The sequence below is a fragment of the Cydia pomonella genome, chromosome 11, assembly GCF_033807575.1.
Source record: "Cydia pomonella isolate Wapato2018A chromosome 11, ilCydPomo1, whole genome shotgun sequence".
Taxonomy (NCBI): Eukaryota; Metazoa; Arthropoda; class Insecta; order Lepidoptera; family Tortricidae; genus Cydia; species Cydia pomonella.
The window spans coordinates 6,338,084-6,357,431 of record NC_084713.1 but is presented as its reverse complement, the minus strand read 5'-3'; the positions used below and the strand labels follow the sequence as shown (position 1 = coordinate 6,357,431).

The following is a 19,348-nucleotide window of genomic DNA, read 5'->3' as shown; positions in this document are numbered from 1 at the left end:
AAATTTGGACAATCCACATTACTTTTAATAATATTGACTAAGTACACTATATCCGCAATTTCACGGCGCTTAACAAGTGGGATCAAATGATGTTTCTTACACAGCTTGAGATAGTCGATAGAACTATAGTTGACTCGCATTTTATAACAAAGAAGTTTTATAAATTTTGACTGTAATCTCTCAACCCTATCAACATAAATTTGATACTGAGGATTCCATATTTGAGATGCGTATTCTAGTCTGCTTCTCACGTAAGCGCAATACAAGATTTTCAAAGTTTTAGGATGGGTAAAACAAACTGAACTACGCATTATAAAACCAAGTGACCTGGCAAGCGCGGATCCACCGTTGTGGGCACGATGGGCATGCCCACAACCCTAATAGGGTGCCCTATTGATTTGCCGAGTAAAATTACGCCGATTCTTATTTGGCGGGCGCTTAGCGTAGTTATTTATTTAAACAGGGCTCTGGACTCATGGACTGCAGTAAATCGCTTGCGTTACATTACTTTATACGCCGATAATATTTATGTAGTATAAGTAAGTATCGCAATTACTAAATTACTAGCTAAACTGCTATAATTTATCTGTCACTTTATTCGAAATTAAATGTAAAAAAAGCGTTACTCGACACATTACTCTGCCAAATGACATTCTTGGGTTATAGACCAGGCAATGAATGCTCCAAAAAAGGTATAGAGGGAATTGGGGAACACCCAAATATTCCGAAATATGTTTTTCCGACTTTCATAACCTCAATTTTTTATATGTCCGAAATATCGAAATTACGACTTTGAAAACCACGAAAGAAGAAAATCACGGCTGTGCTATTACCGAATACTTAAAATCCGATTTTCATATGAACGAAAACTTATAGTTCCGATTTTAAAAAATCCGAAAATTATTTTTCCGTCTTTGTCTATTCCGAAAACTTATTAATCGATCGGAAATAAAGTAATTTGGTAATCAGAAATTCAATCTTTTGTAAACTCGGAATAATGGAATTCGTGATTTTGAAAGTAAAACTTAACGCACTTAGACTTAAAAGTCGAACTAACCAAAATCCGAATCGAGCACCCCACTGGTCCTACCCCTAGAGTGTATGTAAAAAGCCGGAGGCGCGGAGGGGAGTCTACTAAAGCCCGTGGTAAGAAAAGTACATTCAGTGACAAAAACTTGTATCAAATATTATTTTTTTCCAAAAAAAATTTACTTTATGAACAAAAACATGCTATAAAACTACAATTTTAAAATTAAAAATCTATCTACTGTTTTTATAACAATATAGTATTAAATTCGTATTTCTGAATAACATACTTTCATAATTTTATTTTGATAGATGAAACTCCCCTATTCTGTTTATTATTCGTGTATTCCTTATGTATTCAGAATATAGTATGTCAAGCCATTTCCGTCAGCAGAAAATGAAAACGCAAAGGGTTATCTAACCCCGTAGAAAATTTGAATTTCGCGCCTTTTTCTACTGCCAAACTTGTTTGACATGCTATAAGTGTAATATCAGATATCTCCATGATATCTTGAATTAACTGCATCGTGCTCATTAGAGGCGTTAATATCTAAGTAAAAAAATATTAAATGAAGTTAGTTTTCCCGCGAAATAAATAACTACGTATCAAGTTCGCTGTCAGTCACGAGGTCATTCGAGTCAATTGCTACATTGTGAAAATATCTTTTGTCTTTGGACGTTTTATTCTAGAACCAGAACGACGTAAAATGACACTAATGACAGCCACGTCAGAAGGTTATATTGTTGTTTTTATTTTGCGATAATATTCTTTTTGTCCCAAATAATGTCAACAAACTACAAAAAAATATTCGTCACTGTTGGCACTACACGATTCGATACTTTATGTACAACCATCAATAAAGAATCCACACTCGAAGCTTTAAAACGGTTGGGATGCAAAGACGTAACCATGCAGATTGGTTCTAGCGATTTAAAAACAGGTGAATATGTAAAATGCGGCATAAATCTGGAGTTATTCAAATACAAAGATTCCTTAGACGAAGATATAATGAACGCCGACTTGGTTATAAGTCATGCCGGGGCCGGCACTTGCTTAGAAGTTTTAGAAGCTAATAAACCACTTCTGGTCGTCGTCAACGAGGACTTGATGGATAATCATCAACTGGAGCTAGCGGAGCAGCTGCAGGTAGACGGCCACTTGTATTATTGCACGTGTGACACGTTGGAAAGCACTTTGCAAGAAGTCGATTTTAGTTTACTCAAGCCATTTCCGAAACCTGATGCTTCATTGTTTGTTAAGTTTCTAGATGATGTATTTAAGGTTACACTACCTTCAAGCCAGATATAGGAATTGGAAGCTGTAATTTTTCTTATCAATATTATGACTGTGCTAACCTTTTGATCATAGAAAATTATGTATTCGATTTTAATTATGTTTTCGATTAATCTAAAATGGTTATTATTTAAATATTAATCTGAATATTGTTAAGAGCTAAAATAGTTATTATTTAAGTTGATTAAATAATGTTAAGGGTAATTTAAAAGCAATATATTTCAAGATCTCACATGCAAAAAAATATATTTTAATATATATTGCAACCACATTCCTAATTTCTTTTTTAGTCAGTATGACTTCATTATTTGTAAATAGTATACATTTTTGATACTACTTTTAGGTATATTAATAAAACAATACATTTAAACTTATGTTTTTTTAATCAAAAAATACAGATCACTTGCAAAACACATCAAATATATAGTAGTATATATTACTTGTTTCTAAAACGAAAATTCTAAATATTATTCATACATTTGGAAAACATTTGTTTAGTGTTTGTATACCAAAAATTCCTATGATAAATTAGCTTGAAAAAGGTGAAAGAATTTAATATAGGTCCACTTTGGATATTTCATGTTTTGAAAATAACAGTGTGATGTGAAAAATAGATTGAAAGTAATAGTTTCTACACTGCTGTGAATTCTGGATGTGGTATGAGTGTGAACCACTTATGTTATAAATTACATATACATAATTATAAATTGTGTAAAACTGCCATTTATTTAACAAGATTTCATCACCAATCCTGAGCAAGTGCACATGGATATGATTTTATGGAAATTCACATTACAAGACTTGCTTTGAAAGATTGTCAACATAGCGATTAAATGGACTTAGATCTTCTGAACTCTTACATAAGACAATATTTAAAAAACATAATACCTCTATACCATTAGAAGTACCAAAATAGTTACTTTTAACACATTCACAGCCGGGAACCCACCTGGTGGGCACTCGTGAACTTTGTTCCGGACAACCCGCTGGGTGGGTTGTTTTGTACGCAGCTATAGACCACCGGTTTCTGGGGTAGTGCGCCGTTTTTTGTCTGGCAGTGAATGTGTTAAGCTTTCACAAAACTGACATTGTGTTATTTTTCAGACTCTATTAACTTCGATTTCAATAGTTGGAACTACTCAAAGGCTTATAAAATGAATACTAATATATTAACCTCTTAAACACAACAAACTTTCTTGTAAACGGATGGGACTTGACTCAATCAGGCAAAAAGAATCCCAATGGTAAATGTTGCTGTTAGTAAGTTTTAGGGAATTCTCCCAATACTGAATGTGTGTGGTGAGAACTGGGACTCATTTTGTATAGAAAACCAGAAGCTCCAAATGTTTGGTGAGAGGTATAGGTATAAGTACTGATGTGTTAAAAAGGCTAATTTTAAGGTTTTTACACTAGTTTCTTAGCCTCGAAGAAGCTCTTGAGATGCCTCATCTGCCAGTAGCCGATGCCAACAAGAACACCGGTCTGCAGCAAGCTCCACCACAGCACACGCTGGTTGGTGCTCTCCGATGTTTGTCTAAAGCGCTCCTCACGGTGCTGCAGAAAGAAATTGTAAAATATATATCCTTGTCCAAAATAATAGGCACAGTAGAAGTACTGACGTAATTGGTAAATTGCTTTAAGTGCACAAATATACTTATACTAAATGTGTAGAGTGGAAAAAGCAATAAAAACACAAAGAAGAGATAAGGCCCCCGGAGCGGATGGTATTAGCAACGAATTTCTGACTGTTAACATAGATATCCTTGTACCACCTCTCACCAACATATTCAATAATGTGCTACAAAGTGAAAAAATCCCCAATCAATGGACTACTTCGACAATCACACTACTACACAAAAAAGGGGACAAAAACAACATTAACAACTACCGCCCAATAGGGCAGGCTAATAAGCCTGATGTCAAATATATACAAAACCTTCGCCAAAATTATCCTCAATAGAATGACCAAGATCCTAGACGAAAGTCAGCCGAGGGAACAAGCAGGATTTAGGAGCGGATATTCAACCCTGGACCATATATATGTAGTTAAACAACTCTTTGAAAAAGCAAAGGAATTCAATATCACCCTTTACTGCTGTTTTGTGGATTATAGCAAAGCCTTCGACTCACTTAAACATGACAAAATCTGGCAAGCCCTAATAAACCAAGGAGTTGAAATCAAGTACACCAGAATCCTAAAAAACGTCTATGAAAACAGCAAGGCCAAAATTAAGTTGGACAGAGAGGGCGAAGAAATTAAAATAGGAAGAGGAGTTCGTCAAGGCGATCCAGTGTCACCAAAACTCTTCACGGCTGTCCTAGAAGAGGTATTCCGTAAATTAAATTGGGATGAATGCGGATTATCAATCAATGGCCAAAACCTCTCTCATTTAAGATTTGCAGATGATCTGATAATAATCTCACCATCCAAAGACAGACTGAACAAAATGATATGTGACCTAGACACAGAAAGCCAAAAAGTAGGGTTGTGTATGAACACTCTGCAGACCAAAGCCATGACCAATGGAAAACAAGAACCCATTTACGTCAATAACCAGAGGATCGAATATGTAAACGAATACTTATACCTAGGTCAAATTATATCCCCATACGACTTGACTACGAAAGAACTAGACAGACGTATTGGAAACGGGTGGAAGCAATATTGGAACCTGAAAGAAGTTATGAAAAATAAGGAAATGAGTATGACCATAAAAAGGAAATTGTTTGATACCTGTATACTTCCTGTTCTAACTTATGGTTGCCAAACATGGGCACTTAACAAATCCCACTACAAAAAGTTAGAAATTTGTCAAAACGCTATGAAGAGAAGTATAATGGGTAAGCGACTATCTGATAAAGTTAGAAATATAGATATAAATAAATGTACTAAAACAAAAGATATTACTACAACAATTAAGAAGTTAAAATGGAAATGGGCAGGTCACACAATTAGAGGGAGAGAAAAGTGGTCTAAAGCAATAATGTACTGGTTTACTAGAGACAAAAAGAGGAAGCGTGGCAGGCCAACAAGAAGATGGGATGATGAGATTAAGAGTGCAGCAGGAGGTTGCTGGACTACAATAGCAAGTGATAGGGATAAATGGAAAGAGTTAGGGGAGGCCTTTGCCTACAAAAGGCATACAGATGGAAATTAGATATATATATATATATATATATATATATGTTAACAACAACAAAATGTACTTACAAAATACTTGTCTGAAATAAAGGCTATTTCATTTCAATTGTGTAGATGCAGAAGTTCAAAGTCACAAATTCCAGTTTCACTACACCTCATGTCATATTGTACCTCTGCTAAGGTGTACCATGTCTATGGTTTTATTTTTGGTGCAAAAGACTCACCCGCTGGTAGCTCTGCTCCTTGGTGATTTGGTGCACCTGGTCCAGCAGCTGGCGGATCCTCAGCTGCAGCTCCGTCAGCTTGTCCTTCTGTGCCACATTGGCGTAGTCTACGGCATGTTCACCTACTTGGATGTCTAAGTGTACCTGAAAAGTATACAAGTTTCTGTAATGAAAGTTTTTCACAGTCCACCCGGACAAACCACTTTGCGAGATTGCCACAGGGAGCAATTTAGTCTGTGTTGATGCCCTTGACTTTTATGAAAAAGCTTCATGTGAATTTCATTGTGAGCCTACCACAGAGCTATACTGAAAATTAAAGTGTATGTCTGAATGAATTCAAAGCTTATGCAATGTTTACTCAGCTGCCTAGTTATATTTTGATCACAAACATATGATGCAAATAACACATTCAAATTTGTTATACAACCCAACTCAAGGAGAGAGGAGGACCTTCAAGGAATTTTAATACTTTTAATCATATCATAACTCAACTTGCAGCCTTCAAAACTCAACTTCAAAGGCACCGGCCAGGGACGAGCAAGGGGGGGCAGCAGCCAATGCAGTGTATGCCACTTCCCAATGCTCTTTAGACTTCAAGCATCATTTATATTGAATAACTATGAATAAAAATTGAACTTTCCTTGTTATACCCCTGGTGTTGCAGGCGTCCGTAGGCTACGGTGACTGCTTACCATCAGGTGGGCCGTATGCTTGTTTGCCCCCGACATGGTATACAAAAAAAATATATTCCTGATTCCACTTTCTCAAAACAGAATGTTGATATTTGGCTATAGCCGCATGCATCAGTTGACAATTGACATCTTTGGCTGTCAACGGGTTAATGCACTTTGTATAATTGTATTAAAAATAATCATGATGATAGAGTCAGACCAAGCCAACTCTGCATAAACTTCATATTTCTATCCAAATATGATGTTAGTATTGATGGAGTCTTTTTTTAGTTACTGTGAAAAATGAACTAGCTAACTGCACTATTTTGTAGTCTTGTAGACATCTTACCCGTAACTGAGAGCCGCTGAACCAAGAGGTACTGTTAGAGTACATGCAAATTACATGCTCTCCAGGAGTAGTGGAGGTGAAGGAGATCTTTCCCTCGGAGGAGTATACCCGCGACAGCACCACACCATCATTGGGGTCACGGACTTCCACGTGCATGCCGATCCCGGGCGATGAGGGCATAAACCCGCCAGAACGAGGGTCATAAAGCTCCACCTTGTAGTTCACTAAAAAAAATTAATTGTCCATAGTCATTAATATTGACTCGATATGTCTTAATAACTGAAATTTGGAGGCAGCGATACATGCAAGCTAATACCAATAAGAAAAGCTAAGAGAAAACTACGTTACCCATAACAGTTGTGTCATCCGGTATTTCTTCGATAAAACATTTCCGCTCCCCCTCCGCTATGTGGAAATATAGAGCGGAGGTTAAATCGAATATGAATAATAACGCAAATAAAGAGGAAAGGTTTAATTGTTCCATATTTTCGGCCTCTTTATAAATCGGCGACTATCCTAAAAATGACATGACAGACATGACACACGTCACCTAAAAGCGTATACGTTCGGATTCACCCTTAGGTGATAAAAGATAGTAAACTTAATTTTGTTTGCAGTCACACTAATTTTATAAAAAAATACATGTTTTTCCACCGGCTTATTATTACATATCCACTCACATGATTCCAGCAACTAAGGTTTCAACATTTCGCACCTCTAAAATGATCGTCGCAACTCGAGTTGCGAACGGAGTGTATGCGGTTTTTTATTTCTTATCTGTGAAGGGCTGCACAGATATGGTGTAAACAATTATTAAAACACAGAATACCAACGTGACAATATTTAAAAAATGTTTCAACCACATAGACATAACCACAGTATTTTTTATCTATGTCACTTTGCAAGTTGTTCGGAAAAGTGCGTGTGTTAAAAGTGGCTGCGTGTTTTAAAATGCCGTAAGTATTCAAATTTACATATTTCTGTTAGTATTATATATTAAATTACTCCGCGTTTATTGGTCTATTAGATTAAAACTATATTTTAGACCTACTTAATATTGATGACCATAAAATCTCACTTCAAACCAATAACTCTGTAGATTTTTGGCGTGTTTCCTATTTTAATGCCCTAGATTTCTATGATTACCAAATATATCTTGAGCAACCTATAGTCATTAAATAGTTCGATTATTAAATTACATTAATAAACAATAAAATGCATAAAATCACTGTGTATTATCCAGGATTAGCGAACAAACCATGTGACGGAAAATTGTAAGTACAAACACAGCAACTCTGGTTGCTTAAAGCATTTCTGTACATCGTAAGGCATGTGGTTCACTAGACGTTGCATACGCGTTTTGGGGTGTTTGTTACTACTTACTTATAATTTCTATTTACTAATATTTCTTTGCTATATTGCCCGGATCCTGGGGTAGCTTGCCGTTTTTCGTCTGGCAGTGAATGTGTTAAAAGTTCCTATTTCTATTGAACATCTGCACCGCGCGACTGTTGTGTCTCCGACCTAAATAGGTAGCCATCTTTGTTTTTGACATGGCGCAGGTCAGTTTGTTTGTTTATTTACGTTTGTAATCAGTATAATTTCATGTGTTAATAGTTACTATTTGCTTATTGTGCTTAATTTATTGTAAAGTGTATGTTATGGTGTATATATTATACGTGTTAGTGTAGTTATAAGTTAGTTCGGTTGTTGGTGATCGGCCGTTTTAAAAACACCAAAGTTTAGTAGGTATGTAAATACTCTTTTGTTATTTTAAGTTATAAAGCCACTATCATTGTGATAATTACATAAATTATGTTTTTTATTTCAAGGTAATTAGTGTCTTAAACGGTTTTTTACTATATTTTTGTACTTCAGTGTCTAAATTAGCCACAAAAAAATGACGAACATAGCACATAGTTACACGCCAGGTGGAGCAATTCGAAAGTTCCTTATCAGAATTTGAATCAGTTTTACTCTGCAATTTTATATGTGAGCTATCAAGGTTTTTAGTATCAATTAAAAGCTTATTAAGCCTTCTTTAAATTGAATACAAAAAAAAGATATGTTATCGATTTAGATTTTTTATTAAAAATAGTTTTCTACTATAACTCGGAAATTATTCCTTTGGGTAAACTTCGTGAATTTTTAATAATTATTTTTATTATAACAGCAAATAGCTAAAGTAAGAAAATAAATTTCTTTGTTTCTTTACCATTATAAAACCGAAAGAATTATTCCAAATGCTTAAGCAGAAGCAAAGCTATCGATTTTTGAAGATATCACGACACTGTGCCGTCGTATCTGCGAAATGGCAGAGCAATTCAGGGCACCTTTCGTTAAAATCGGAATCATGTGAGTGGTTAATTACAATGATATGTCTTTTCAAATATGTTTTTATTGTTGTATAGAAAATATTTCAAAGATATCCTATATATTATTGTGCCTTGGCTTGACATGACTTGGCAACTAACCTTTATAAAAAAAATAGATAATGTTGCCAAAACAAAACATTAAAAATCACGCATTGAATTGTAAATTGGTATTGGTAAAATATGTAAACAAGTTTTTTGCGTCGTCCAAGCCCAAGATCTCATAGTTTGTGCAAAGAATTTTCCGCTAGCTATACCGGACATCCTACGGATGCCTAAACCACCGTGCCTGATGGTAACGGACCCTTGACATCAAGATCGGTCACTAAATTTAACGTTAAGGACTCTCTCTAAGTTATTTTGAATTAAATTATCTACTCGCGATAAAAGATCTTAAAGATAAATGTATAGGGAAACTTTAAAAAAATGCATCGATAGAATTCCCATCACAAATTATTCGCAGTTTTTCCTCGAGTCTCCTCAATCTCATAACGGGTCCATATTGGGTTGCATAAAAGTTTAAGTCATATCTTTGATACGCATAACAACGTGTCATGATCATAATTGCGCATACAATTGTCATATATTTTATGTGCATACCTAATGAACCTAACCTAAAATTTTATGCGAATTAAATTTATGACTATAAAAATTATGACATAACTCATTTATGACAAAACCCAGTTATGCTCAGGAATAATTCTGACTAAAGATTTTTATGATTTACAATTTTATGCATAAAGTGTTATGACAATTAAAAATATGATAAAAGTTGTTATGCGTACAGAGGGAGTCCCATCTCATAACATAACAAACGCAGCAAAAGGCTATGAAATGTCGGCGACACTTAAAACAAAGTCATTTGAAATCACTTCCATTCATTAGTTCTATAATCACTGAAGAGACTTAAAATTATGTATATCTACTTACTGTTAAATTTTAGGACATGGCAACACGAATGTAATGGATATTTCTACTGTGGAGTAAATGTTACGTTCCACGTTCGTTCATTTTACTTTATTAATTAATATGTTACAACGGGTCACCGGGTCACCCACGTATTTTAAGCTCCTGACGACACTCCTCGTAATGGACTGAAACATGTCGAGCGTTTTCGACTTAAAATACGTGAGTGACCCGTTGTAACACATTTAATATGTCTGTGTCTCACAGAAGTTTTGTCATTTTACTGTGTATTACAATTATGAAATGAAATAACATTGAATAAGGAACTTAATACATATAAAACTTAAAATCTAAATCTAAAAATAAATAAAACTAATGTTAAAAAAAATAATTAAAAACTATCCCCCTATTAAAATTAGTTCTTAAGTATTTAAGGAAATTATAACTTGTCAATAGAATAATAATAATTATGAAATGTGAGATTATTCTAAATACGACTTAAGCTTAAGAAAGTTTCCATTTGGTTTCCATATACAAAAAAAAATATTTTATCTATTTAAAAATGAAATTTGTCAAATAAAATGTGTGAAAGAAAGATTTTCCACACAAGTACTTATTTAAACATCAAATGAATCGTATTCATTGTGTAGGAATAGACACTTAAGATTTTCAAGCTGTCACTCTGACAGTTCCCTTCTGACGTAGAACAATTATTTCATTTCATTTTCATTTACGTGTTTATACGTTTACGAAAACTAAATCGTCCCACGCGTATTGCTGTGGCTATGTCGCAAAACAATGTGTACCTGGAAATAAATATTTAGTTCGGTTCACAAACTTATACGTAACGTGGTACTACTATTCTCTTAAGTTAATTCAGTAAAACACCAACACTATGGATCCCTTTATAATTGCGGCAATTTTGAGTGCAATAGTCATTATAGTTCTATCTGTTGCATTTCTTCGAGTAGTTAAAGTTAAGCCTCAACGTAAGTAGTAACTTTTGGAATAACTTAAATAACTACTCCTTTATAAGATAATGATTTGACCTTTCACTTTTGTCAATATGTCTTTATTTATTTGTAGCTGGAGGAGCAAGACCTGTCCCGCAGAGAGAAGGTGGACCTGGCAGAGTACAAGCTGTAAGGAACCAACGGGCGCGCATGAGAGCTAATGGTCAGTTGCTCCTGGAAATTTATGATTTGAAAATAAGTATAGTTCTAATTCTAACATCCATTTTAATCTTAGTCAAATCATGCTACCTATCCCAAGACAATCTTTCCTGAATTATAATATTTGACTGATTAATGGGTATAATTTAAAGATTGATGTTATTTCACAAATTTGTATTACAATTTAATGAATCTGCTTTTTACCCACTCTTAATCTCGGTAAGGCGAATATTTGATGATGTGATGACTTCAAAATTGTTTCTAAGAAATTGTATTATTTTATGGATGCAATATCATTTATCGAGTAATGTTATATGGAGCTTACACTATATTTATTTTATAATTTATTTGAAGCTGCCCGAAACCAAGCTGCTCTAGAAGAAGATGAGCCAGCAGTGGCCGATGAAGATCATGACGAAGGGCAAGATGGTCAAAGAGTAGAGTTTGATGACAAAATGGGAGCTAAGGTAAATATTGGTAATAACTGATTCCCTCACCCAAAGGTTGTCTGGAAACAATCACATTTGGCGGTAAGACTACCTGTTGTCATATTGTCAGCCTCTATCTTTAACCTATCATATCTTTTAGTAAATCTGTTTGACTCTATAGTTTACAGAATGCCTTATGTAAAATAATAACTATAACTATGTTTTTAAGATTTTTAACTTCGTTTAGTTTTTTTTTATTTTTGACCTATGTCTAAAATTGCCGTACATATATCTAAATCGAAGCCGCTTGGTATACAGGTACTTTAGACTTAAACTTTTAATTTCTCCGCTAGTTCCTAAAAATCCCCCCGTAGGGGGGGTTATTTCTTCATCAATTTTGTATGGGATTGGATTTTTCCATTTCCAAAACCTATCGTGTGAGGTATCGTTTAGGAACTAGCGGAGAAATTAAAAATTTAAGTCTAAAGTACCTGTGTATGAAGCGGCTTCGATGTAGATATATATGCGGCACTTATAGACAGGTCGAAAATAAAAATAAAAAACAAAAAAGTTATAAATCTAAAAAAAAATTGTTTTAGTTATTATTTTACAAATTGCTTTTTTTAGGGTTCCGTAGCCAAAGGGTAAAACGGGACCCTATTACTAAGACTCCGCTGTCCGTCCGTCCGTCTGTCACCAGGCTTTATCTCATAAACCGTGATAGCTAGACAGTTGAAATTTTCACAGATGATGTATTTCTGTTGCCGCTATAACAACAAATACTAAAAAGTACGGAACCCTCGGTGGGCGAGCCCGACTCGCACTTGCCGGGTTTTTTTTACGTTTGATATGAGGATATGACAAGACGTTTGGAGTGTGTTTTGGAAAAAACACCGAGCCACATCTCACCTGGGGGAGCCCAAATTTTGCATGTTTCGAAAGTGTTTTTTAGATTTTTGGAAAACAGTTGGCTAAAAGGTAAGAGTGTAGTATATTTCTAGAATCGTATCATAATGCTCTTTCATTGGACCACACGATTGGTGTTGAAAAAAAAATTAAATCCTATACAAAAATTTGATGACGTCATTACTTCCCCGCTACGGTAGGGATTTTTAGGAACTAGTGGAAAAATTGAATGTTATGGTCTAAAGTACCTGTGTACCAAAAATCGTCGATGTAGATATGTATGCGGTTTTTTCCGTTAGCACATCCACTATTATTGTGCATCAGGGGCTTACATTTATTATTGTCTTTAAATCTTTCAATAGTCAGCCATATGGGTGCAACCGTGACCCTTTCTTCAGCAATATGATTAGGACCAGGGATCGGAACCGGTTTTTTGGAAAAACTTTGAAATAAACATAAGTATTTCGGTTTATTTTATACTCCAAATATAGGACTCGGTTGTGTTTTTAGATAACGACTTCGTATTATGAGATTGCCCAATTAGAAATGAAATAATTAACAAAGAACGAAAAAATACCGTTTTCGTTCCCATACAAAAAATACCGGTTTCCGATCCCTGATTAGGACTCTTTTAATCATATGGAACCATAGTTTGTTTAAGTATACAAAAAATAGTTTTATGGTTTCAAATGTTTGTGGCTGTACACCTGATGAGAAGACATTACAACACAATAAAGTACCATCAGCAAAAACTTAGTTCTTGTAAGACAATTTATTTTACAGAAAAGAGCTAAGCTCGAAGCCAAACTCGAAAAGAAGAAAGCAAGGGAAGCTGAGGAACAAATGCGGGAGATGAAAAAGAAGAAAAATGAAGAACTTGAAGAGGAGAGAAAGAAAATTGAGGAGAAGCAAGAGGTACCTATCTTACTGAATTATTTATAAAGATAAGAATATTCCTATTTGTCCCCGCCCCACGTGACCGCCGCCATACAGGAGGCAGGGACAGATGGGAATGATTTCTATGAATGCACCTATGGACGAATGGGAATACTACAAAAAAATATACCTCAAAGCGTGAAACAACGTAAAGTTGAGCTTAGAAACCCTACCATATGTCTACCTAAGAATTAGATGCTTGTTTTTGAAATTCGTAAACTGCACAGTGGACTACAATGATGGTTAAAATTAATAATTTTTTCAGTTATTTTTTTTGTCAATCCAATGTGTTACAGAATAAGTAATAGCATGTTTTTGTAGCTGTATCTTTTTACTTAGGTGTGCCTATAAAGAGTATTGTATCTAATTTTTACGCGTTTTAGTATGTCTTAGTTTAAGTGTCTACTGCAAAGCTGTTATTTAATCTTCGCCTCCTTGAGTGTGTTCTACCACTTGTATAATGGGCTGCGCTCTGAAGAATTGTTTGGCATGTTGTCAACGGCCGCCTTCTATCACTGCACCGCTCGCCGTCAGCAGCGTGTTCATCCCCACACCCTAGAACCTAAATAGTCGCGCACTGTGCGGTGTAAAAGGAACTCCCTCACGCTGGTGCTCCGGCGTGGATTGAGCTCCCTGCCGAGGTATCCTCGAAGGGCTACAGCATAGGTTCCTAAACTACAGTAAAGGTCGGCAACGTACATGTGACACCCTTGGAGTTGCAGGCGCCCATAGACTACGGTGGCTTACCATCAGAAGGGCCGTATACTTGTTTGTCACTGACGTGGAATAAAAAAAAAAACAATTTTAATTTGTATAGGAGGAGGAACGCAAACGTGAAGAGGCCGAAAAGAAGGCCGAGGAAGAGCGGAAGCGCCGCGAGCAGGAAGAGTACGAAGCCCTAAAGGCTGCCTTCACTGTGGAGGGTGAGGGCTTCGACGAAGAAGACCAGGACACAGAGTCGCTGCTTAAAGACTTTGTTGACCATATCAAGGTATATTACTACTAGGTGTACTATTGGCGAAGTATGCTGTATGGTTTTACCTACGGACTTGTATGCGCAATGCACGCATGTATTACGTTGGCCGTCGCCTTCTTCGAGCAGTATACAGATTGTCTATTCTCGATATGGTTGCGTTGTTTCGTTTCGCCCAGGAGATGAACCAGTCGAAAGTTAAACCCGGGTTGGGTTTAACTTTCGACTGGTTCATCAGATCAGCTCCATGTTAGTATTACATTGTCATTACGCAAACGCGTTAATAATAACATATCTGCTGGCACAATGCTCAAGACAATATTACTTTTATCTTTAAACTTTTAACCTTGCCCTTCTTATACTGACAAACTTTTTTCAGTCACAGAAAGTCGTATTACTTGAAGATCTGGCCGCGCACTTCAAGTTGAAGACCCAAGCCGCCATAGACCGGATAACAGACCTGCAAGCGACCGGCGAACTCACTGGGGTGATTGACGACAGAGGAAAGTTTATCTACATATCACAGAAGGAGCTAGAAGATGTGGCGAAGTTCATCAAGCAGAGGGGGAGGGTCTCTATCACTGAACTAGCAGAAAGCAGTAATGATTTGATCAATTTGAACCCTGTGCCACTGTCTACTTGAATCGCAAGAGCCATAATTAATGGGGGATAACAAACTGCCTAAGGTGTTATCCACATAAAGGTTGCATAGTTGTGTATTTTTATGAATTGTTGAGCGAGGTTTACACGATGATTTTAATATTTTGTTATACAGTGTACATAGAGACCATGTAAAGAAGACGACAAAGTTCAAAGAAATATTTATTAAAAACTCATGCACTTATTCATTTGTTTCATAACCAAACATATCCTTTCCCTTTTCCAACAACAATAATGAGGATTCCCGGATTCTATCCAGAATTTCCATTAGCTTATCCTTAGTGAATACTTTATACAGCCCTCTGTTCTCTCCTGCAATCAATTTGCTTAGCTCTACGGCTTCTTTATGACTTTCCACATCATCACCACTTTGAAGCAGTTTTAGTATCAGGATAGTAGCTTCTGGGATACATAGACGTCTCAAAGTCTCCAACTGTTTGGACCTTTCTGACTTCTCATCATCACTGAAGTTTGGAGAAGAAGAGTTGTCAAATTCATCCTGAAGCCATCCTCCTGGGAAAAGCAGAACATTATACAACAAGCTCTTAGTATGTTTTAACTGATGATGCACAGCATTCATCCACCTTGCCTTCTGTTGCTCTGCTTGAGCACATTTCTGCTCATGGTATACTTTATCGGCAAACGACGCATCTGTAGGCAATGGGTCAACATCTTTAGGCTTCCCGCTGATGAAATGCCTGTACCAAGTTGCAAAGCCTTCTAAAGCTTCAAGGTACGCCTTCAGGCACAAGTGCTCACGCAGTTCAGAGGAGTTTTGAGGAACCTTGTTTACAAAAGATGGCAACAGCTGATTAACATTGACAATGCAAGCAGACGCAGCATCTGTGTTACCAATGAAGATAAAAGTGCGTATCATAGCATTACTTAGCCAGAGTGCCTCCACAACTTGGTTTGGGACTAAAGCCAGCCATTCAAGAGACGACAGCCCTTTAGTTATCAGTGTCTTATCTTTCTCAACTGCAGTAGTTCGGTTGAACATCATGTCAATATTGCCATAGCCTTGTTGGATTTCAGAAATAGCTCTCTTTACAGCAACTCGGGCTGAAGCAGCCACATCTATTCCAGCTGTGGACCCAGCTTTCACAACCTCTTGTCTGTTGTCACTTTTGCTTATATGATCCATCAATTCAGCATATAGGACCACCTGGCTGTCTTTTGGCACTGTAGAAGTATAGTAAGCTAAAAGCTCTGGACGATCCACAGCTCCAAGACATGTCTTTTCAATGAGCTGTGAGACATATTTTTCTAATATTTTGTCTCCAATGTCATGTTGAGGATCCTTTCCCATTTGTCGGAGTACTAGAATGAGGTGAGCTAGGAACCGGATAAATTGTTCATCTCCACTCTCCAGCCAAACCAATGAATCTTGCATGATAGCTCTGACATGACCTAGCATCAGGTACCGTTGGCAGGTCTGGTAGGGTGTTTCTTTCTTACCATCCATGAGGGCATTGACAGCACTGAACACTTCCTGCAAAGGAATCTCCTCTATATGCAGCTCAGTCTGTACTAACTGTAAGACATCTGGCTCTGTTGTGTTAGCATCGGCTGTGGCATGATGCTCATGCAAAAATCTGTCTACCCTTGCCTCAATTTGTGTTCTCAAATGAGCCCAGAGCAAATCTTCCCAATTCCCTTGACAGGCTGCAATAATGCTAGGAAGATGTCCACACAGGATACCCATTGTAGCTCTGTAGTAGATGTTCTCAGAAATATTGGTTGCAATCCCCAAGGCACACCACTTCCACAAATCCCGTGATGGGTTACCATAAATCTCAAGATTGCTGTTAGGATCTTCTCTCGGCAAGTAGTGCATCAGTCTCCACCCCTGCATGGCAGCTCCACGCCATGCCTGCCCGGCACTGAGACACAGTGAAACAGCATCCTTAAACTTGCCACATCTTACTTCAGTGAAAACTCGCTTACAAAGATCACTATCATCTTTTTGATCATCTGTGTGAATAGTCTTCTTCTGCCTTCTTGGTGCATCTGGATCTATACAAGTAACCATGTCCTTAGCTTTCTCCTTGTTAAAAAGACTGGATCCAATAAGTAAGTGATGCAGAGTATTGCTCCAGTGAACATTATTTGGAATAACCGGAGCTACATTGGCCGAGGCTTCATCTTGGTATGCAGCTGAAGCTTCCAGCCAGTCCACCAACAGTTGCAACAGTCGCAATTCGGAATCGCTTTGAAATAAGGCACCGACTAAATCTTGCTGAGATAACATAACCTCGCTTAACAAACTTTCTAAAGATTCAGGGTGTTCCTCAATGGAGTCAGCATATAAGCAATGCAGAAGCTGCCAGGTGTTTGCTTCTTCCCCCAACCAATAGTTATGCATGTTGTATCGGTTCCAGGGCTCTACCTTTTCTAGCGACTCCCGGCACTTTTGACTTAACTTCGCCATTGTTTCCAATATGTTGCTTCGGTGACTTGAATGAATAATCTCAAAAAAAGCCTCGTTTAAACCTTCGCTGGGGTTGCCGGGGTCGATCAGCATTGAAGATTCATCCAGTACTTGCCGTAAACTTGTGTCATTGAGCGTTTTGAATATGGAGGTATCGTTAAGAATGGGCGACATATTCAGCGTATCATCTCTCGGCAATAAAGACCTCGTACGTTTATTCCGAAGCGGCGTGTGTTGTGTGGAATGAAACTGGGCGGATCTGTCGAAACTCATGGCTAGTGACTTTAATAATAATGTAGCTATTGTATACAAAGTAAGCGATTCAATAAATTTCCCACTCTCATATTCTGGCCGCGCCGCCGTGAGCCGCTTCCGCTTTGACACTTTTGACAGTTTGACAGTTTTTTTTTTAATTTAGAAAATTTACTTGGAATCTAGGGATATTATCCAATTTTAAGGATAATATAAACAAAAATATTAAGCAATAACATTAAAAGTTAAATTAAAAGATGTAATAAATTCTAAATTACTAAGGAAAGAGTTTTTTTTTTATCATTTTAACATATACTTTTGACATATACCATCCATCGTTCAACTCTGTTCAACTCCCTCCCTTCTCTCTTTTACCCCTTGTTGTCGTTGCGTGCGAAGGTAAGGTCGTAGACTCCTAAGATATAAATAAATATTATTTTAAATAATGAGCAGTTGTCTAAATCCTATTGTTTATGAGGAATACATTATATTACTTTGCCAAAATTCTGCTTTTACTGAAACTTTTTTGAACTTGCAAAGCCTAGTTTGTGAAGATCAAAATTTGAGAGTTTTGTGTAGGATTAAGAGAAGAAAGTTAAACAGGTATATACTTACTACTTACCTTAGGTACTTACTTATCTTAGGTATATACTTATATACTTAAGATTATTGTTTTTACCACGTTGATCTTAAAATATAAACTTCATAATCTTCTCCGGAAATCAGAGGAACATTAGTAGGTTCCTACCTAGCGTATATTTAACTAGAAACTACAAGTACTAAACTTCAAATTTAATTACTTAAATAAAGACCTTACTTAAAGCATAAAGGACACCCAGTAATGTTTGTATCGCATATTACTTCTAAATGTAAATTATGTAGATACTAAAACCTATGATTACTTAATGTAAAGTTGAGTAGATTTATGTTCGAAGAATCAAGGGTGGAAATGGGATCTGTCAGTAAAGAATTAATTAATGATCCCACATTCTGTTTTTATTCGATTTAAAATTAGTCCAATAATTGTAGAGTTGTATAACAATTGCTGAAATTGATAAAACAATAACACATACCTGGTGTATGTCACTTCACAAAACTTGTGTTGTGTATTTTTTATGAATAATAAATAATAAGCATATAATTCTAAAAATGAATAAACAGTCTTTGTAAGGTAATTTTATAAAATAATAAGAAAAATCAAAAAGTGACCAAGATTTTGGATTTGCGGATTGAATATTTTTTGTGGCTGATCGCTTAGGATTGTCTTTATCAATATAATTACTATTTTGTTCAAAGAATTTGTGTGCATGCATACAAATATTTAGGCTATTTTCATGAATGTTTGTTTTCTATTCTTTTTTATTTTGTACCAAACAGTAGATTTTACATCGGTTGATCATTGTATCAATTAAATTTCTAAAATAGGTACATATCGTCATCTAAAATAGGTACATCCTTTTAATTTTATCTAACTACTTAGCTAAGGAAAATTGTTTCATCAAATGAAATAATTTATACATTTTAAATTATTATTTGATGACCGGTTTGGCCTAGTGGGTAGTGACCCTGCCTACGAAGCTGATGGTCCCGGGTTCAAATCCTGGTA

At 36.2% G+C, this 19,348-nt stretch overlaps 4 protein-coding genes across 4 annotated transcripts; 2 read left to right on the top strand and 2 right to left on the bottom strand.

Annotated features, from left to right (window-relative positions):
• The first annotated feature begins 1,682 nt into the window (after positions 1-1,682).
• LOC133522707 (UDP-N-acetylglucosamine transferase subunit ALG13 homolog) lies at positions 1,683-2,690 on the top strand. The gene has a single exon (XM_061858123.1). The coding sequence runs from the start codon at positions 1,811-1,813 to the stop codon at positions 2,333-2,335; it is 525 nt and encodes a 174-aa protein (XP_061714107.1). The 5' UTR covers positions 1,683-1,810; the 3' UTR covers positions 2,336-2,690.
• On the bottom strand, positions 2,685-7,261 carry LOC133522706 (transmembrane emp24 domain-containing protein eca). Its single transcript, XM_061858122.1, has 4 exons — positions 7,055-7,261; positions 6,707-6,930; positions 5,687-5,830; positions 2,685-3,874 (listed from the first exon to the last, which is right to left on the bottom strand). Exons 1-4 carry the CDS (start codon positions 7,188-7,190, stop codon positions 3,725-3,727), a joined length of 654 nt encoding a protein of 217 aa, XP_061714106.1. The 5' UTR covers positions 7,191-7,261; the 3' UTR covers positions 2,685-3,724.
• A 3,416-nt stretch (positions 7,262-10,677) lies between these two features.
• Positions 10,678-15,243, top strand: LOC133522720 (DDRGK domain-containing protein 1). The gene is made up of 6 exons (XM_061858146.1): positions 10,678-10,973; positions 11,071-11,160; positions 11,511-11,623; positions 13,274-13,405; positions 14,244-14,417; positions 14,779-15,243. The coding sequence occupies exons 1-6, from the start codon at positions 10,880-10,882 to the stop codon at positions 15,040-15,042; spliced, it is 867 nt and encodes a 288-aa protein (XP_061714130.1). The 5' UTR covers positions 10,678-10,879; the 3' UTR covers positions 15,043-15,243.
• Positions 15,209-17,932, bottom strand: LOC133522713 (nuclear pore complex protein Nup107). Its single transcript, XM_061858130.1, has one exon. It carries the CDS (start codon positions 17,761-17,763, stop codon positions 15,241-15,243), a length of 2,523 nt encoding a protein of 840 aa, XP_061714114.1. The 5' UTR covers positions 17,764-17,932; the 3' UTR covers positions 15,209-15,240.
• Positions 17,933-19,348: the final 1,416 nt, after the last annotated feature.

Coding starts and splice junctions, on each gene's coding strand:
- LOC133522707 (XM_061858123.1), top strand. CDS start 1,811: ATGTCAACAAACTACAAAAAAATATTCGTCACTGTTGGCACTACACGA.
- LOC133522706 (XM_061858122.1), bottom strand. CDS start 7,190: ATGGAACAATTAAACCTTTCCTCTTTATTTGCGTTATTATTCATATTC. Junction 5,831..6,706: donor TCAGCGGCTCTCAGTTACGG/GTAAGATGTCTA, acceptor TATACTTTTCAG/GTACACTTAGACATCCAAGT. Junction 3,875..5,686: donor AGGAGCAGAGCTACCAGCGG/GTGAGTCTTTTG, acceptor TTCTTTCTGCAG/CACCGTGAGGAGCGCTTTAG.
- LOC133522720 (XM_061858146.1), top strand. CDS start 10,880: ATGGATCCCTTTATAATTGCGGCAATTTTGAGTGCAATAGTCATTATA. Junction 10,974..11,070: donor AGTTAAAGTTAAGCCTCAAC/GTAAGTAGTAAC, acceptor ATTTATTTGTAG/CTGGAGGAGCAAGACCTGTC. Junction 14,418..14,778: donor ACTTTGTTGACCATATCAAG/GTATATTACTAC, acceptor AACTTTTTTCAG/TCACAGAAAGTCGTATTACT.
- LOC133522713 (XM_061858130.1), bottom strand. CDS start 17,763: ATGAGTTTCGACAGATCCGCCCAGTTTCATTCCACACAACACACGCCG.